This window comes from Neodiprion lecontei, chromosome 4, assembly GCF_021901455.1.
Source record: "Neodiprion lecontei isolate iyNeoLeco1 chromosome 4, iyNeoLeco1.1, whole genome shotgun sequence".
NCBI lineage: Eukaryota > Metazoa > Arthropoda > Insecta > Hymenoptera > Diprionidae > Neodiprion > Neodiprion lecontei.
This window is the reverse complement of record NC_060263.1, coordinates 21023215-21039728: the sequence shown is the minus strand read 5'-3', so window position 1 is coordinate 21039728 and position 16514 is coordinate 21023215. Positions and strand designations below refer to the sequence as shown.

General features: G+C 43.4%; 2 protein-coding genes across 3 annotated transcripts in view; one reads left to right on the top strand and one right to left on the bottom strand.

Annotated features, from left to right (window-relative positions):
- The window catches only part of LOC107216847 (homeodomain-interacting protein kinase 2), a 71414-nt gene extending 57624 nt beyond the window's left edge, over positions 1–13790 (bottom strand). For both annotated transcript variants that reach the window (XM_046737076.1, XM_046737077.1), the window contains exon 1: positions 13670–13790. The gene's annotated coding sequence lies outside the window, so the exon portion shown is untranslated. The remainder of the gene's footprint in view (positions 1–13669) is intronic.
- On the top strand, positions 8359–13865 carry LOC107216856. Its single transcript, XM_015654173.2, has 2 exons — positions 8359–8970; positions 13714–13865. Exons 1-2 carry the CDS (start codon positions 8679–8681, stop codon positions 13863–13865), a joined length of 444 nt encoding a protein of 147 aa, XP_015509659.1. The 5' UTR covers positions 8359–8678.
- The last annotated feature ends 2649 nt before the right edge of the window (positions 13866–16514 follow it).

The window sequence follows — 16514 nt, the reverse complement described above, 5'->3', positions numbered from 1 at the left end:
GCAGGCTTAGGGACGACGGGTGCATAGCACCGGAAAGTCTGGAAGCGGGGTGGAAGTTGGGAATGCATATGGCGATGGGAAAAACTCCCTTTAATTACTCGGTATAACGACCACAATTCGAAGGACCACCGATTCATAATTGTACTCATTATCCCAACTAGAAAACCCAGTCGTATCCCCCTACGATTCCCGCCTCTCCGTTTCTCCGTTAATAATTCAGTTTACCTACCCTAAAACGCTGCTTGGGGGTAAACTGTACATACATGGATAGATACAGGCAATTTTCAAACTGCACCATTTAACACGTGGCGTCATCTGTTCGATCGTGTGAACCAATACCGAGTCCATGTGAAATGGATTATACAGTATCTGCACCGAACGGACTCTCACTCTCTGCAGGTAAATCGTTGACCTGGAATTATTTTGCAAAGTGAATAAGATATAATTAAGTTTTTCACATTGAACTGCGACATTGCGTGGTGTCGTAAAGGTAGCCGCAGGATGTTCCCACAGTGAGTAACTGAAACACGAGAAGAATTTTATCTTCCTCCATACATTGCAGTTATATAGATCCATGATATCTCTGATTGAAGAGCCGGGGTAACGAATTCACGCGTGTATCATCGTCGATTTGCATCAGGCGCGGTAATATCGTTGGTTCTCATCGTTGAAGGTTCCGCAGCTGTTACCATAAATGTTCGGATATGATATCCAGGTGCTAAATGGGGGGCGTTGCTGGGATGATGATGCCACGCGAGGAGGGAATCCCCGAGGATCCCGAACGAGAAGGGCGCCGTTTTCGTTTTTTGGTCGGCGTACCGTGAGCAACGAACCATTGCACGCGAAGTTTCGCTTGTGCATAACAAACCCGTGCTCGGGGATAAACGGTCCATGGTAGAACACAATAAAATTGACGACTCCGGCAAGTTGAAAACCTAACTCTTTAAAACGACACTCGATATACCGAGAAAAAGATACTTCGAATTGAAACACACAATGTTACAGCTATCTGGGTTATAATTAGCTGAGCCATAAATGCTAATCACCTGTACTGCGATTTTCACACAATGATTAATTTGCGACCCTAATTTTCAGTAGATTATACTAATCGTCGTCCTGCCTCGTTTACTAATCCGATATCCACCCCCCGCCGATACATTTAATACATCTCCTGGAAAACCAATTAGCCGTAATTGCCGATCGTATAACAAGCTCGACGGACGGTTGATTCTCGATCTGCACAATGCTCAAATACTTTTCGTTCCCACGATATTTTTTATCGTTACAGTGTGTTGTAGTAGTGGAGACTACGAAATTCCTGTGCAAGTATGATAGATATACATTTTTTTACGGTATTGAAAATTTTTTGTACACATTTCGAGAGCCAATTAAGAACTTTGTTTGCATTAACCGAAACAACCACCCTCGATTCATCACATCGTCAATTGGGGGATGATTATAGGTTGGTAAACCCCACAGAACGCATGTTTGTTTTGATTTTAATCGGAAGCTCGTTGTCTGCAGTTGGCTGACAATAATTGCGCTAGTCATTTAGGTTTAATTACTCCGTATAAACGGAAGTAAATATATATATGATGACGGTGATGACTCTATCTCAGCGATTATTCTACTTTCGTCCTATTCCACATTTTATCCGTTTAATTATTATATATTGTTCAATTCAGAAAGCAAACAGCAGGCTTGACGATGTGAACTTTATGATATACACGAGATATATCGTACAGTATACAGGAGATCAGATGTTGTGTAATAAATACATAGACACCCCATATGGGGTGTCAGTTTTACACGAACATGAATGTGATGTGAAGAATGAAAAAAAAAGAAACGGAAGGAATAAAACGTGCGGTCGCATCTCGTTATTTATATTAAGGGCATCGTTGCATGTAAACGCATGTAAGCTTTCAAACTCCCGCTATGAAAATAAATTCTATAATATAAGCTTGTTGCAGCGCCATATGCCGTCATACATGCACAGTGAACTCTCCGCAGCCACTCTAAACACGCGACGAATTTTCCGTTCATTACGTTTTTCGCTCCAGGTATTATTTCGATGCTGCTATGGATCTACCATGCAGTTTACGGCAAAATTAAACCCAGCGTAAAAAAACCGAGATGAAAAAAAGCAAATTAGAGATACTTACAGGCTGTTTTCGACCAACTGCGAAGGTGAACAAGGCGTTTCGTTTTCCCGGAAGGCCGTCGTTTTTCAGATTTGTACCTATAGTCAAGTGTCGGAGGTTTGTGGCGTTGGGATCGTCAGCTGTTCGATCCGAGCCCAAGGAGAAGCGGGGCTCCCTTTAAATTTTAAAGGTCCGTTCGTCCATTATATTCCTTCTTCGAATCACCGGCGGGATTATCGTAGCGAGAACGGTGTCGTCGTCGGCAAGGTGCGGAAAAAAGCATTTACATGGGAGGTGGGGAAGAAAAATGACTGAAAAAATGCAGCCAGTCGCAGGTCTCTGAGGAGAGCGTCATCGAGTGCAGGAAGACCTGCAGACATTTAAATTTGAAAATAAATTTTCCGTACGAATCAAATGATTCATGAACAGCGTTTGGGACGCGGTGGCGCTAACGTATAAGATAAGTGCGCGATGAACGAAGGCAAAAAGAGTGCATCCGTCGATCCTCTCGTGCATCTGGAGGGCAGCAGCCTCGGCACGCGCGTCAAGGAAGGTAGCCACGCGCCAGAATCCAGAATGGTCGAAGCTGAGACGGACCCGGGTAAGGAAACAATGTGCTTGGGTGTTTATTTTTTCAGCCCGCCTTTTCAGGGAAGAAGTCTGAGAAAATCGGCGGGTGTTTGTTTGAGGAATGCAGACGTGAAGGCGACGTCTCGAGAATCGAGGATCGAGAAATCGAGAACGCTTGGCGCAGATGCAGGGCGTGTTTAATGAGCCCGGTGCACCTGCCGCTTTTATCCCGCCTGCACCTCAAGGAGTGGCGGGAGGAAGGAAGGAAGGCTGCCGCGGTTCAACCGTTATCGTTCGAAGAAACAGGCGGGAAAAAAGTGATCGTTGGTGCAGCGAGTCACGACCCGGGCAGCATCAACGGATTTCTCGCGGCGATCGGTAAGCGTAGGTACGTGAAAAATCTGGGCTGAGAGCCGAGGGTGGCGCATTGCAGGAAGCTGCCTGGAGGAACAGGATGTTTAATTACTTCCAGCATCTGGCCAGACCAGACCGAGCACCCTCTGCACCAAGGGAGAGGGAAGGAGAGCACGACGTCCCAGGATAGCGATCTCACACCCCCACGAACAGACCGCAACCAGAGAGTGAGAGCCCAACCGACAACTGGGATACACACATCCAGCTGTCTTTTCTCCCGGTCCTTATTTATCGCGATAGGAGCGTCGGAGATAGAGAGATGAGGACGGAGGAGGGCAAGGCAAAGAGAAGAGAGGAAGAGGAAGAGGAAGAGGAAGACGGAGAGGAGAGGAGAGGAGAAACGGAGAAACGCACTCCGGCAGATGGTTGCGGGAAGAAAAAAATCAAACTGGACAAGAGCCGGCAACCGACTTTTTCGATAGACAAAAACAGTAAAAACGATACTTAAACCCAAAGAGTTGGCAAAACAGATGCTCGATCATGATTTACGACACGATTTCGACAAAAACTAAAATATTGACTCGTCGCAATCTGCTGATCATTGAGACGAATATTATGTCCAACGATGATCAATAACCCTTGACGCCAGATCGGTAGATAAGAACGATCTCGAAGAAACTGGAAAAAAAACTTTGATAATTGTTCTCACGTTGTGGAGCGGTACGAGCAGTTTTTATGGAAATCGAGGGATCCCGAAGCCGCACGCAACCACCGTGAACATCCTGCGTTAAGCGTGTCCCTTTGGCATACTCACCCTACCGAACAATTTCACGGTGTATGACAATTCGTGCCAATTATTACCGGATACATTGCATAAATGGTGTTAAAACAGCGCGCGGGACTTGCGAGTCGACGCCTGAACTAAGCGCGTTAAACGCTACGGACGTAACGTGAGTAGCCGATTGACCAGGCGCTGAAAGTATTTAAGATACACTCGAGCAGTCGTTCTCTCGGAGCTCTTCAGGAGTACGGCAGCAGCACTCTGAGGATACGCGGTTCCACTCAATTTTTTTTTTTTTTTTGTCTTTTTTTTATTATTTTACTTCTTGGTTTTCTTCTTTATACATTTTTTCTCGTACCTCGTCTTCGCGTCCGTTTCCTTCGGAGGGTCGCGTGCTGTTTTCGGCTGTTTAATATGGTAAAAAATATGAGGGAGCCTCGCTCTCAAGATGAGAGCCAAATTCCTACTGCAGCACTCAATTCGGCGATGGCATCTGCATACGGCAACAGCTGCCGCAAGAGAGCTGTTTATTAAAATGTGGGTATAGGTACGCGCGTATTTGTGCCATGGATGTGCACGCACGGCCCTTCTCTCATTTCCCGAAAAACGGAAACTGCCATGCTGTCACATTGACAAAACCCCTTTCACATTTAATGCCCGCTGCTGCACAGACTCCAGTTGCAACCTCTCTCTCCCTTTTCACCATTTTCACCAAATCTTCACCCTTCACTCACCAGCATTGAATACCGACGTAGGGTGGGTGAACAAGCAGATGAAAAACGATTTCCCGATGTATCGTGGCCAGCGGATGATCGCTCAGGATCTGCAGCCTCTGCTTCAAGAACCTCGTGTATCAAATTTCACAAACATTCGGCTTCTTTAACGCGGGACAAAGAATTTACATCACTGGGTCCACTCTGGGCGCAGTCGGTGAGCCGATGAGTCAACGACCAGCGAGTATGTGCCCAAGCCGTAGGTAAGAAGCTCTGGAATCCGCAAATTTCATGGCGTAAAATCTGTTCAAAGATACACGGCCCTCGTAACTTTTCTCCGCTGTTGTTTGGAGCTTCACTGCGTAAAATCTACGCCATAGATGCGAGGCCGCTTGACCATTCGCAGCGATTACGAAGAAAGGTTAGCTACACCCTGCGGCCAGGCAGATGTGAAACGATTTGCTCTCTTTCTCTCTCTCTCTCTCTCTCTCTCTCTCTGTCGCTCTCTACCGCCTTCCAAAAGGGTAGACTTGAAACTTTCGTCGCTCGGGATACTCGGCGAATGAACGGCAAACGCGATGCTTCATCAGCTGTCGTTGGCACTGTACTTGATCTTAAATAAAAGTGTTTCCAACTCTTCTGATAAAGTGAGAAAAGAGCATACACGATGCATAACTAATCCCACACGAACACCGAAGACCCAAACTTATTGACACTGCGCTATTCGCTTCACCCTCTCTCAGATTTAGTAACAAAGAAGAAAAAGAAGCCGATCAAATCACCGTGGCGAGTCGGAAAGCCGAGAACGCACGAATCTCGACGTCGTAGAAGTTAAATTGCTCCAACCTGACGATTGGCAGAGCGGAAGTTGGAATTGGCTTCGCGAAAGGCGGCTCATAATGGGTTCTCGGATGGACGGACAGGTAAACAGAGAGGAGGTGGGCGCCTTTGACGGATGCTATTTGAGCCGAGATTTCCCTGGCAACTGAGAGCGTCGTCGTCGTTAGCTCGGTGTATCCGGCGCGGGAATATCCAGGTCCCGGTACCGCGTTGCGCTGGGAGAGGAAAATAATTCAAGGCGGTTCAGTTTTTTACCCGCGAGTACTGACCCGCTCAACGATCCAACCGCCTTTGGAAGCACCGCGCCGCTTCGCAACGCTCTCTCGAACGGACAGGAATATCGTCATCGACGGGCCTAGCGTCAATTCTATTTTCAACTTCAACAGCTCATCGGGTTTTTATCGTTCCGATATTTTTTCACGAAGCTCACCGAAGGGTCTCTCACGATACCTACAGACGTAACGTAATCGAGCTCGATGTTCGGCGAGCTTGGCTACACAATTAGAGTGCAAGTTCATCCTCGACATCTGGAGTGGGTGTAGTATCAACCTACAGAAACGACGGTTGAGTTAAGCGAGAATCGCATCATCGGACGAAGCGGTTAACCGAAAAACCGTTAGTCGATTAAAGCACTTTACTCCCCCGCTGCACATGTGAACTGTATGAAAAGCCCATAGTTCAAATCTTCCCGAAGAGCAGCTGAGGCCTTCGTTCATACGTGTACGGGAGTAAAAAGACGCGTACCAAGAGTTCGTCCCTGCGGGTTTCGAGCCGAGGTAATCGGGACCTCCCCTACACACTTGATACAACTTCCGGTATATCCTACGCGCGGTCTCCAGACCATGACGGAAGCCGGTGCTGAGAACGTGACGTCATTACACCCCCCAGTGCCAACAATGCCCGCCCGGTAAGAAAGACCCCCGAGAGTTAGTCCTGCGTGTTCCTCGTAGCAAAGTTAAAGCAAGGTGCTCATGCGGTGTATCGACTCTGATTCAATCTTTCTCCGCGTGGAAAATTTTGTGGTTACGTCATGAAATTATTATTCTTGTCAAGAATCTTTAGATATTCCTTGAATAATAAATCTCATAATTCTTTTTTTTATTTTTACAGCTAGTGAACAGACATTCTCCATAGAGTGTAGCTGGACAATCTCGGTCTATTCTTAGAAAGAAATTTGCAAAGCAGAACGTTTACTGTTTATTAAGAATTATTTTCATCGACGCTGCGAGAACCTCACGTGCAAATCCTGACCGTTGAAAATTGCAATATCGCGTAATGATATCTCGGAACATGAACTACATGGTGTTTGAAACGGATTCTTTTCAAAGCCTCGCAGCGCACGTTTATACGTTCGAGATAATATATTCTCGGTTCCGCAATTAAATCCCGACACGGTTCACCCCGGCACCTATGCACCAGACACCTAGTTCACGAGTGTAGAACGCGTTACACGCACGTATGTACATCGGGATGGTTAGATCGCGGCCGTGACGGTCGTTCATGGTGTTGGTCCACCTGTCGCAGGCCCGCATGCATGCGCAGAGAGCGTACCAACCAGCCGACCATCCAGCCTACGGTACAGATCGTCGCACATCGCGAGAGAAGGAAAGCGAGCGTGGGTACGAACAGCGACGTGCGGAGGAGGGTGCAGGGCACGTATGGCAGTGCGAGTAGATCTCCCTCGGGATCGGCTTTCGTAACGGTCAAATTTACCCCCATACGACCTGCCCCAGCACCACCGTGATACCCACAATCCCCATAACCAAGCGTATATGTATCTCTCTCTCTCTCTCCCTCTCTCGCTTTCTCTCTCTCGGTCCGAGACGGTGCTGCAGGTATGAAACGTGGGTACTGAGAGACACTCTGCAGCACCAGGAAGCAAGGTGCATTCTCAGACCGCATCACGCACGGGTGAAACACCCTATAACGTCGCCATTCATGATAGTCGTACATTTTTTCCCAGCGTTGATATATCGATGATCTATAATTTTTGGATTCCCGATTCGCGGTCTATGATCGTTGTAATTGTTCTGCACAGAGGTCAAGTCGAGCCGTGACCGTGTTGCGATAAAATCAATTCACGCTGAAGGCATGGATAAAATCAAAGTCCATAATGGCGAATTATTGCCAACGAAAATGACGAGTAATTGCAGATTTTCAGAATAAAATATACCTGAACAATCTGAACACCTATTGAGAATCTTTTCAAAGCCTCTATGTTTGGTCAATTCATCTCGCCTTCCATGGTGCAGAAAAATTTCTTTTTTCCTCACGCGTTCTCTAACTTGAAGATTCTTCTTCCACGACGGAAAGATATCATAACGATATTTTTATTCATTTCTATTTCAAAAGTTTCATTTTGTCTTTGGAAGTTACTTGTTCTGCCCACGTTCTAAAACGAACGCCTTTAATAATCGTACCCATTCTAAGTTCAAGTCAATTCAGTAAGGATTTCATCATACAATTCAATTCGTGTCTGGTGTATGCGAGGAGCTGCTTATAAGAAAGAATAATGACAGCGATAATAATAACAACAACAGTAATAATAATAATCGAAAAGGTAGTTCGTGCCATGTTTCTATATAACCATATACTCATATAGAATACACACATGTTTGTTTTTTACATATATATACCTATGTATATATTTCGTGTATTACATATATATATACCTATGTATAGAAAAGGTGTCGTTGTTCCGGGTTTTAAAAATTGCTCGTAAATAGTAAACAGCTTATGCAAACTGTACACCTACCCAGCATTTATACATATAATGACACGTAATCCGTTGAGTGTATGGATGTCCGCGCGCTTTTTACCGCGCATTTAAAACGGCGCACCAATCAGATTTGAATCGAGTTAAAGAACATGGTGGGGAAGCCTCGTGGCTGATCGCCGAGACCTTTTCACTTGGTGCCTGCGCCTGCACGCACCCCATGGAAGCCAGAATAAGTCTGACCACCGAACGCACCGGTCGTCAGAGGTTTAGGGACTAGACGCTACATATTAAGAGTTCAGTTTGTTGTCTTTTTCTTTACCCTTCAGATTTTACCACTTCTTCGAGTTTATTTTTCAAAGTAAACTGGAGGATTTCATCCGGTAAACAGAACAGGCAGCTAGATTTTCAAGTGTCGGTGTGAAGACTAAATATTACCATACTCTTCCTTGCCAACTTTTCGAACGATAAAACGAACGGAAAATTTCGCAACAACGACGAGTCAAAGAAAATCAAAGCCACGAGAGGCGCCGGAGGGGGAAAATTCGCGATTCGAAACAATGCTCGCAGCCTCGATGTGCCGTGAGGTGCACTTCACGGTGTTACCGCCGTCCCTTGTTTCCACGGTACCTCGATGTCTTTTCGGCCAGCCGAACGCCAAGGATACGGTCGATCTTCTTCAGGAGGCGTTGGAGATGGAAAGGGCAAAATTTTCGAGAAGATGGGGCGTCGATCCGCGGTCCTCGGAGGACAAGGAGAACAAGTGCGGAGCAGCAAAAAGCAAGCCTAGGACCGGCAACAAATCCCCGAGGAAGAGGTCTACCCCGTATTCGCGGCAGACGAACATCCACGGTATGTTTGAATAAAAAAAATCACACAAGCTTACGGACACGTACGAAACGACTCGAATTATTTATCGTATATTCAGCTGATTGTACGCATGCACTGATTTTCTCACGCTGCTGCACGGGTCCTGAATATTCCCCTCATTCGTTTCCTCTCGTTGTTCGACGATGTCGACTGATTTTACGACTCGATTATTACGTGACTGTTCATCGTGGTGAAGAGGCAACAAACGGCCCGGTGTCGTAAAGAATCAGATCAGACACAGTTTTAAACAGATCACCAGCTCTCTCCCTCGGTCACGGTAATTGTTAAAGTCGTAACTCAATCAAACCGTACGACTTAATTTAGGTTATACTCTCGTTACTGCGATGCAGCGTAACGTGTCGAGTCAGCGTCGAAGATTTGAGCAATGATCCCGACCATCGGCTCGTCGATTCGCGAATCAACCAATTCGTGCTTACGTGGTCCTGCACCCCGAAAACAAGGCCGATCGCCGATCGAGTACTCGGCCTCTTCGATTTTGGCGGGAAATAACGAGTCGCGGTGCAACGGTCGTAGGAGAGACGCGGGTTGCGTCGGGTCAGGGGTAGAGCCGGCATGTATTGGTAGTCGCCGGTATAGCCATGGTCGCGTGGCTCTTTCAGGCCGAAACAGGTTTCGCCCTCCTACCTATACCCCAAGTGTGTAGAATCGGACTTGATTCTTCCCGGTTTCAGCTCCTTGTTTTACACATCGGTATGTACCTACGATCCTCCGGCTGAGGTGATGCTGCGCGTTTCGGGCTACCGTTTCGACTCGATTCGAGCAACGAAGCACAACCGCCTCGCATCTTCGTCACTTTTTTCACACCTACGCAGCTACGCGGCGGTTCGTTCGTTATTATCACTATCCGGAGTACACGTTCAGCTATCGAGAGAGTCTCGTCTCTGTTTGCATGATCCAGCGCCATATGGTCTCGGATATTGGAAAAGTAAAGAGAGGAAGACGAAAGGGAAGAAGAGAAAAGAAGAAAAGGTATAAGAGAAAAAAATATCTCTTCTCGGAGTGAATTGCTCGGTGAGTCATGAGCCAACAACGCCGAACGATTTTCGTGATTCATCTCTGGTAACCGAAAACGGTGAAGGTGGAATGCCCTTTATATACAGGCCTAATTCTTTCCCGAGAAGAATGCGCGGCATCGAAAGATATTTCCTGTGGTATTTTTCTACTCCCCTCCCCCCTTTCTTTTCTCGAAACAATTCTCTTTCTTCTAAACAGTTTCCATTCTTTTTTACTTCGTATCACCGTTTCTTTCGCCCTGATAGGTCGACTCGTTCCTAGGCTTGTATACGTATAGATACATGTATAGATACGTATACCAAAAAAGAGACCAATATCTGTACAGAAGAAAGAGCAAGAATTTTACTGCTTGTTACAGATAGGAGATCATTCTTTTCTTTTTTACCCGCGTATTATAATTATACGGACGTCATTCAAGTGGTTTCGTTATCTTTTTCCTATTTGTTTCCTACACCGTTCTCAATCGGGAAGAGAACACTTTTTGAGAGTGCGTAGAGAATAAAGAAAGTGAAAACTCGAACAGGAAAACTTTCCGTACTCTGGAAAATCATCTTCTCGATCCGGAAAAGCGTATAGATCGTATTGTAAACAAATTAAATACTCTACCGCCGATGGATTGTGCAGTGGCTTTAAATGCACCACCTGCTCTCTCCTCCTACTACTACTTCTTTTTCCATTTTTTTCCTCTTTACCTACGACACTCTGATGCAGACTGTGCTGTGGTCGGTATACGTTTCAAACGTCTTTTCCCACGATTAAAATCAGCCTTTAAAAGAAGGAAGGAAGGAAAGAAGGAAGAGAAAGGAGAGACTAAGATAGAAAAAGGCAGAAGAGTAGAGAGCGCAAGGAAGGGAAGAAGAAAAAGGAAACACGCGATCTAACACCATAAGGAAAGACCTTGGAGAGGTCGTGCGCCATCTGCCTCAACCTACAACTAACCATACGCGCATGGAATTTTCATAATATAGAAAAACGTGCGCGGCGTGCGTCGCAACGCGATGGGTCCCTCTTCACACTCGAATACCTAGGTAAACGCCTGCCTGCGTTTTAAGGTCTTTGTTAATCGGGGATAGAATCCACCGATACGATTGGTTGACACGGTAAGAGAAAGGCGACGATAACGATGACGGCTGTTGCAAACTTCTCCAGAAACTGGTCGTCGAGCACAAGTTTTGAGAATTTCAAGAACAAGAAGTACTGCACGCTGATCAAAGAAGAGGGGAAATTTTGGCGGGTAAAAATGTCACTTCACCGAGCTACGGTGAAAGACACAACGGTTGAAAGACTCCCACGATTTCCTTCCACGGTCACGAAAAAGGTAGTGAGCAGAACCACGCGACGAGGAAAGAATAGAAAAGAGAAGTAAGGGAAAGGAAAAAAAGACGAGAAGAGAAAAGAAGAGAAGAGAAAAGAAAAGAAAAGGAGGTGGGCCGCCAGGGGTTACCCTCTGCTTCCACCTTTTTCACAATATTTCTTAAAAGAACCTCGAGACGTTGGTTGTTGTAAGGAAACAGATGTGACGGCGGTGGCGGTCAGAAGAACCAGACTACGGCTAGACTCCCGCCAAAAATCTAAAGAATCCACCAAATTCTGTCAGTTTATAAACGCGCTCGCGAAATGCCCCGCCGTATGGCCCGACATCGCGATCGTTAAAAGTAGCGCACAAAAGATTCCGACGGATTGGTTTTTCAATTATCAACCTAAACACTTGAATCGCTCCGGCGATCCAAGAAGACGTTGTTATTCTTTGATCCAATCATCCGGAGTGTAATGAAGTGTACGATTTCACTCGAGAAGAATCGAGCGGCAAATGTGTTGTATAATGCATCAAGGACCTATAATCTTTGGGCAAGTTCAGAGAAGTTCTTGGTTTAGAGTGTTTTTGTTTTTACTGTCACTGAGTTCGCGGTTGCTTTTTCTATCCAGCTCAGGTCAGTTCGTATGCATTAGTTATCTAAGAACGTCGGGCAGCCCATACTTTCAACGTTCCTTTCTTCCCTTCGCTATCGAGAGAGCTGCTCTAAAAACACTCTCTTTCTCTTTATAAACGCAACCAAAACCAGGTTAGCCACGGCACTCGGCCTATTAAAGATTTTAAAGGAATGCACTTTGTTTCCGCAAACAGAAGTGGGCACCTATACCTGTACCTACAACCTAGACCACGCCGCGTCGGTCAAGTATTTGCTTCTCGCTTCGAGCCGACGATCAATGCTGCTAAACCTTAAATAACCGAATCAGCAATCAAGGCTATCTCGCAAGATAGCTGGTCGAGAGGAAATTTCCCGCCAAATTTTCGGTCACCAGGCAGCTCTGCACCTCGAATCCGGTTATTTCAAGTTGGGACAAGGGCGCACCTGCTGTCACGTGTACCTTAAACTCGCCTCGGACCCAGAGGCGGGACTCTCTTTCTTCCCTCCCCTTCTCTCCTCTTCTCCCTACTCTTCAACCTCATCCTTATCCTCCTCAGGTGCTACCTGACCAAAATAGGGTAGTGATGGACCCACCATAGTTATACGTAAAAGAGAGGGCTGAACGATTTCCTCGGGCTATTGCGCACCGCGTGCAAAGCTGGCCTTTGGTCGTTTCAAAACCAGCGATGGACACCAGACTACGAGAGTCTCTTTTCATATTTTCGTTCGGCTAGTTAGGTTCTTATAATTACTACTGAAAGGGAGAAGATCAGTTGTCAATTAGGATCTAGGAAATCACATCTGATCATTTTCAGTCTCTCGTCAATATTTTATCCGAAAATATCACGTCGGCGAATCGGCGGTTTATTTTCTCAATTTCCTACGAAACTTGTATTTACCAAATATCGGTACATGCTTAACTCAAATGTATAACCATCGACGCTAATGTCGTTACTGTTCCAAAGCTTCGCTAAAGAATAAAAAACTATCTAATCTAATTTAATACAATCAATCGGTAAGGTTCTTCCTGACTTGTTAGAGCTGCGATCAGATTTTGAGCAAAACGCGAAGAGCAATTTCTGAGCTATTCGGGAAAATTGAATTTCTTTGTCCGATAATAACTCGAAAAGAGATCGACCGATTTAGAAGAAACTTGTTAAAGTGCTTCGACATGGTCCGACTTAAAACTGATTAGATTTTGGAAAAAAATTGGTTAATCCATCCAGGTTTTCTCCTTGTATCTCTTCTTTTATACCTCTTTTTCTGATGACCACTCCAATAACAGATCTGGTCTCTCGATAGCGAGAATCGATGGATGCAGGACGTATCGAGTTGCGTATTCGCGTTGGGCGTGATTAAAAGAGGAACGTGCGATACGCGCGCGAGTGAATTCCTCGAAGGGATTTCACGGGCCTTCGAGCACCTATCCATTCAAGCTTTCCATGTGTCCATTATGGGCGGGTATACCGCATGCATAATGCCCAACCGAATAACACAGATGCTGGGTGCTGAGTAGCGATACGACCCGCATGTCGCGTTATGTTTGCTACAGTGCACCCGGATTACGCGCCGTTTGAACACTTGTGCTCTACCATCACCACCCGACGTAACTGCACTTCTGGTCTATTTTCAAAAAAAAAAAAAAACGCGAACTCCTTTCGTAACGCATTATGCGCATCGTGCGCGCTTACGTATCAATTAGCGATCCGTTTTACTTATTCCAATTACTGACTCACCAATGTTTAACCCCTTTAATCGTGTCCCGACTTCTTTATTGCAGACTTCTGGCGTTCGCGAAAGGCTTACGATTCTAGCAGCAAGAAAATTGTCTCCACTTCATCGTCATCCTCCTCGTCGTCGTCTGATGAAGTCGCCAAACAGACCAGCAACAACGCAGAAATATCAGGATGCACCTCGACGTCATCTTCGTAAACCGAACGTACCATACATCAATTCCGTTCTGCAAATATGCAGAAACAAAAATTGAAAATTTTAGTTAGAGGTTAAACACACTTGCGACATTCTTGTATTATTAGCTTGTATATTTATTACTATTATTAGTATTATTAATATTATTATTTTCTCCTCTTTTTTTTTTTATTTTTCTTTCATCCTGCTTACTTTCGAATTTTTTACTTTTTTCATACAATTCGTTTTCTCTTGGATTGTAGTATTTCTTTTTATTTCAGGCAACAAATGTTTGTTCTTCCTTCTTTTTCACCTTCCAATTGTAAATATCATACTATACAGTATACATATAAAACCGCGTGTATGCGCATTATAATATAATTCGCGAGAGAACATAATACGGAGGTTTAGATGGATTTTTAATTTGAATGCAGTTTTTTTTTTATTTATTAATCAATTCATTTTCGTTTCTGTTTTTTCCCCGCTAATACAATAGGTTCAATTGATATGTTAACGATAAATCGTCGTGAATTATCACAATCCGTTTAGATTTTTACGATAATCGTGTCAGACGTATTGAAATTGCACAGAAAAGGAAAAAAAAAAAAAAAAAAAAACGGAGAGAAAATCCACCACAAGCCTGAAACGGTTGTTCCTTGATATGTATATACATATTTGTACGTTGGGCAACATATGCAGCGCCTCCAAAGACTATAAATATTTATTCTTGAAGAAAATTTTGTAAGAAAAAACAGAGAAAAAAAAAAAATGATTTCAATCGGATTTTAATAACGGTGAGAAATAATGTACGGGCGAATATTTGAGTCCGTAATGCTAATTTTACACTCATGTTAGCGAGACTGAAAGAGCGAGAGATAATAAGAGAGAGAGAGAGAAGGAGAGTGAAAGTGATTTAACAAAATGACAACATTTTTTCCTATGTGTATTAGACTGGGCCAAAAAAACGAAGAATTTTTTTTTTTAATGGTACTGTAAAAACATTGTTCATGACGACAAATAAAAATTATCCTGAAAATTTGAGCCCTTAACATTGAAATTGTATTCAAAAGTAATTTCAATGTCAAATAACTTTTGAAGGAGTGAATTTCATGAAAAATGTTAAGAGACCTTTTTTGTAGAGCATCAAATTTCCCACAAAAATAATGGTTTGATCTATGAAAATATTGATTTTTTTGGTGATTACAAATATCAAAAATTCACACAAAAATTTGAAAAAACAAGTCAATGTTTAAAGCACGATTACAAGGAAATGGCTCGATCTACGTCAATTTAGTAACAGAGCTTTTTTGTAGGAAATTTAATTTCCTTCAAAAATATGGATTGATAAAATTTTTCGCATTGATAATTGACGGATTTTGGGTAAAAAAATGCGGTAACCGTTAAAAAATCAATAGCTGTAACGATACACCCCTTAATATTAATATTAAGGGCTCAAACTTTCAGGATAATTTTTATTTGTCGTCATGAACAATGTTTTTACAGTACCATTAAAAATAAATTCTCCATTTTTTTGGCCCAGTCTAATGTATATCTGTTTAGATTTATACACTATACGAACTATACTATAAATAAAATCGAATCTCTAGTCATTAAAGGCGTAAAAATGTAATAAATAGAAATATGTACAATAGGGTGTTAGCGATAATCGCGTAAATTATAATAATTAAAAAAAATAAAAGTGACATTGTCTGAAAAAAATCATATCGAATCAACCTCTCCTTAAAAATAAATATATTATATCTTGTACAAGAATTATCGGCGAGGGTAATGAATATCCTACATACGACAGATATATGCACGATTTCTATACCTATAATAAGATAAACATATTTTCATTGATAACAATAAAATCGCGAGTGACATAGTCACTGATAAATTGACGTGCATAAATTATTCGAATGCATCCGTTGCAGTATAATCTTTATCATTATGATTATTACTTTTATCATACATCATCATTATTATCATTATTGCAGTAATTAAATTCTTCGTCGATCGATCACGTCAACTCGAGACGGTGTCGAGAGGGATAAGAATCATGAAATTTCAATCCGATATGGATTATAATACGTAAACAATATTATATTCTACACCGTCTATAATTGCGGTATATAACGCCTCGTCTTTATGTACAGGGTATGACAAAATTGTCAATCGTGAAATACCGTATTGAGTTAATCCCGATGAGCAAAACCGAGAAAACGAAAAAAAAAAAAATGTTTCGAAGCTCCGTTTAATCATTTTTTTTCACTTGGATGAAAAATATACAAGAATTATAGAGAAATAGAAAGTATATTGTAACTTCGAATGGGTTTTATTGACTAGAAAATAAAGTTTGAAAGTCAAAAATCGGAGAAATAACGTCAGGCTTGGATAGTTTCCGGCATGTGCACGAAAAGTATCGTACATATACTGTGGATATATGTATACATACGTGTGCGCTTTGCAACGGTCGGAAATCAATTAACTTTCGGTATAAAGTATCGATAGGGGAGAAAGTCTCGCAGTTCAATTATAATTTATATAGACCCATATGTGCGCATCGGTACAGCGCCGCTCTATTCGGTTAAGATATTTTCCGGTGCTTAAACGTATGTACCTGTAGTGAATTCGTTTATGTGTACCACTGTAGTCTGTACGGGTATCGGTATG

Bases quoted from the DNA above. Each gene is read 5' to 3' on its own strand.
- LOC107216856 (XM_015654173.2), top strand. From the start codon at position 8,679: ATGCTCGCAGCCTCGATGTGCCGTGAGGTGCACTTCACGGTGTTACCG. The intron at 8,971-13,713 runs GTATGTTTGAAT...TCTTTATTGCAG, and splicing joins GCGGCAGACGAACATCCACG to ACTTCTGGCGTTCGCGAAAG.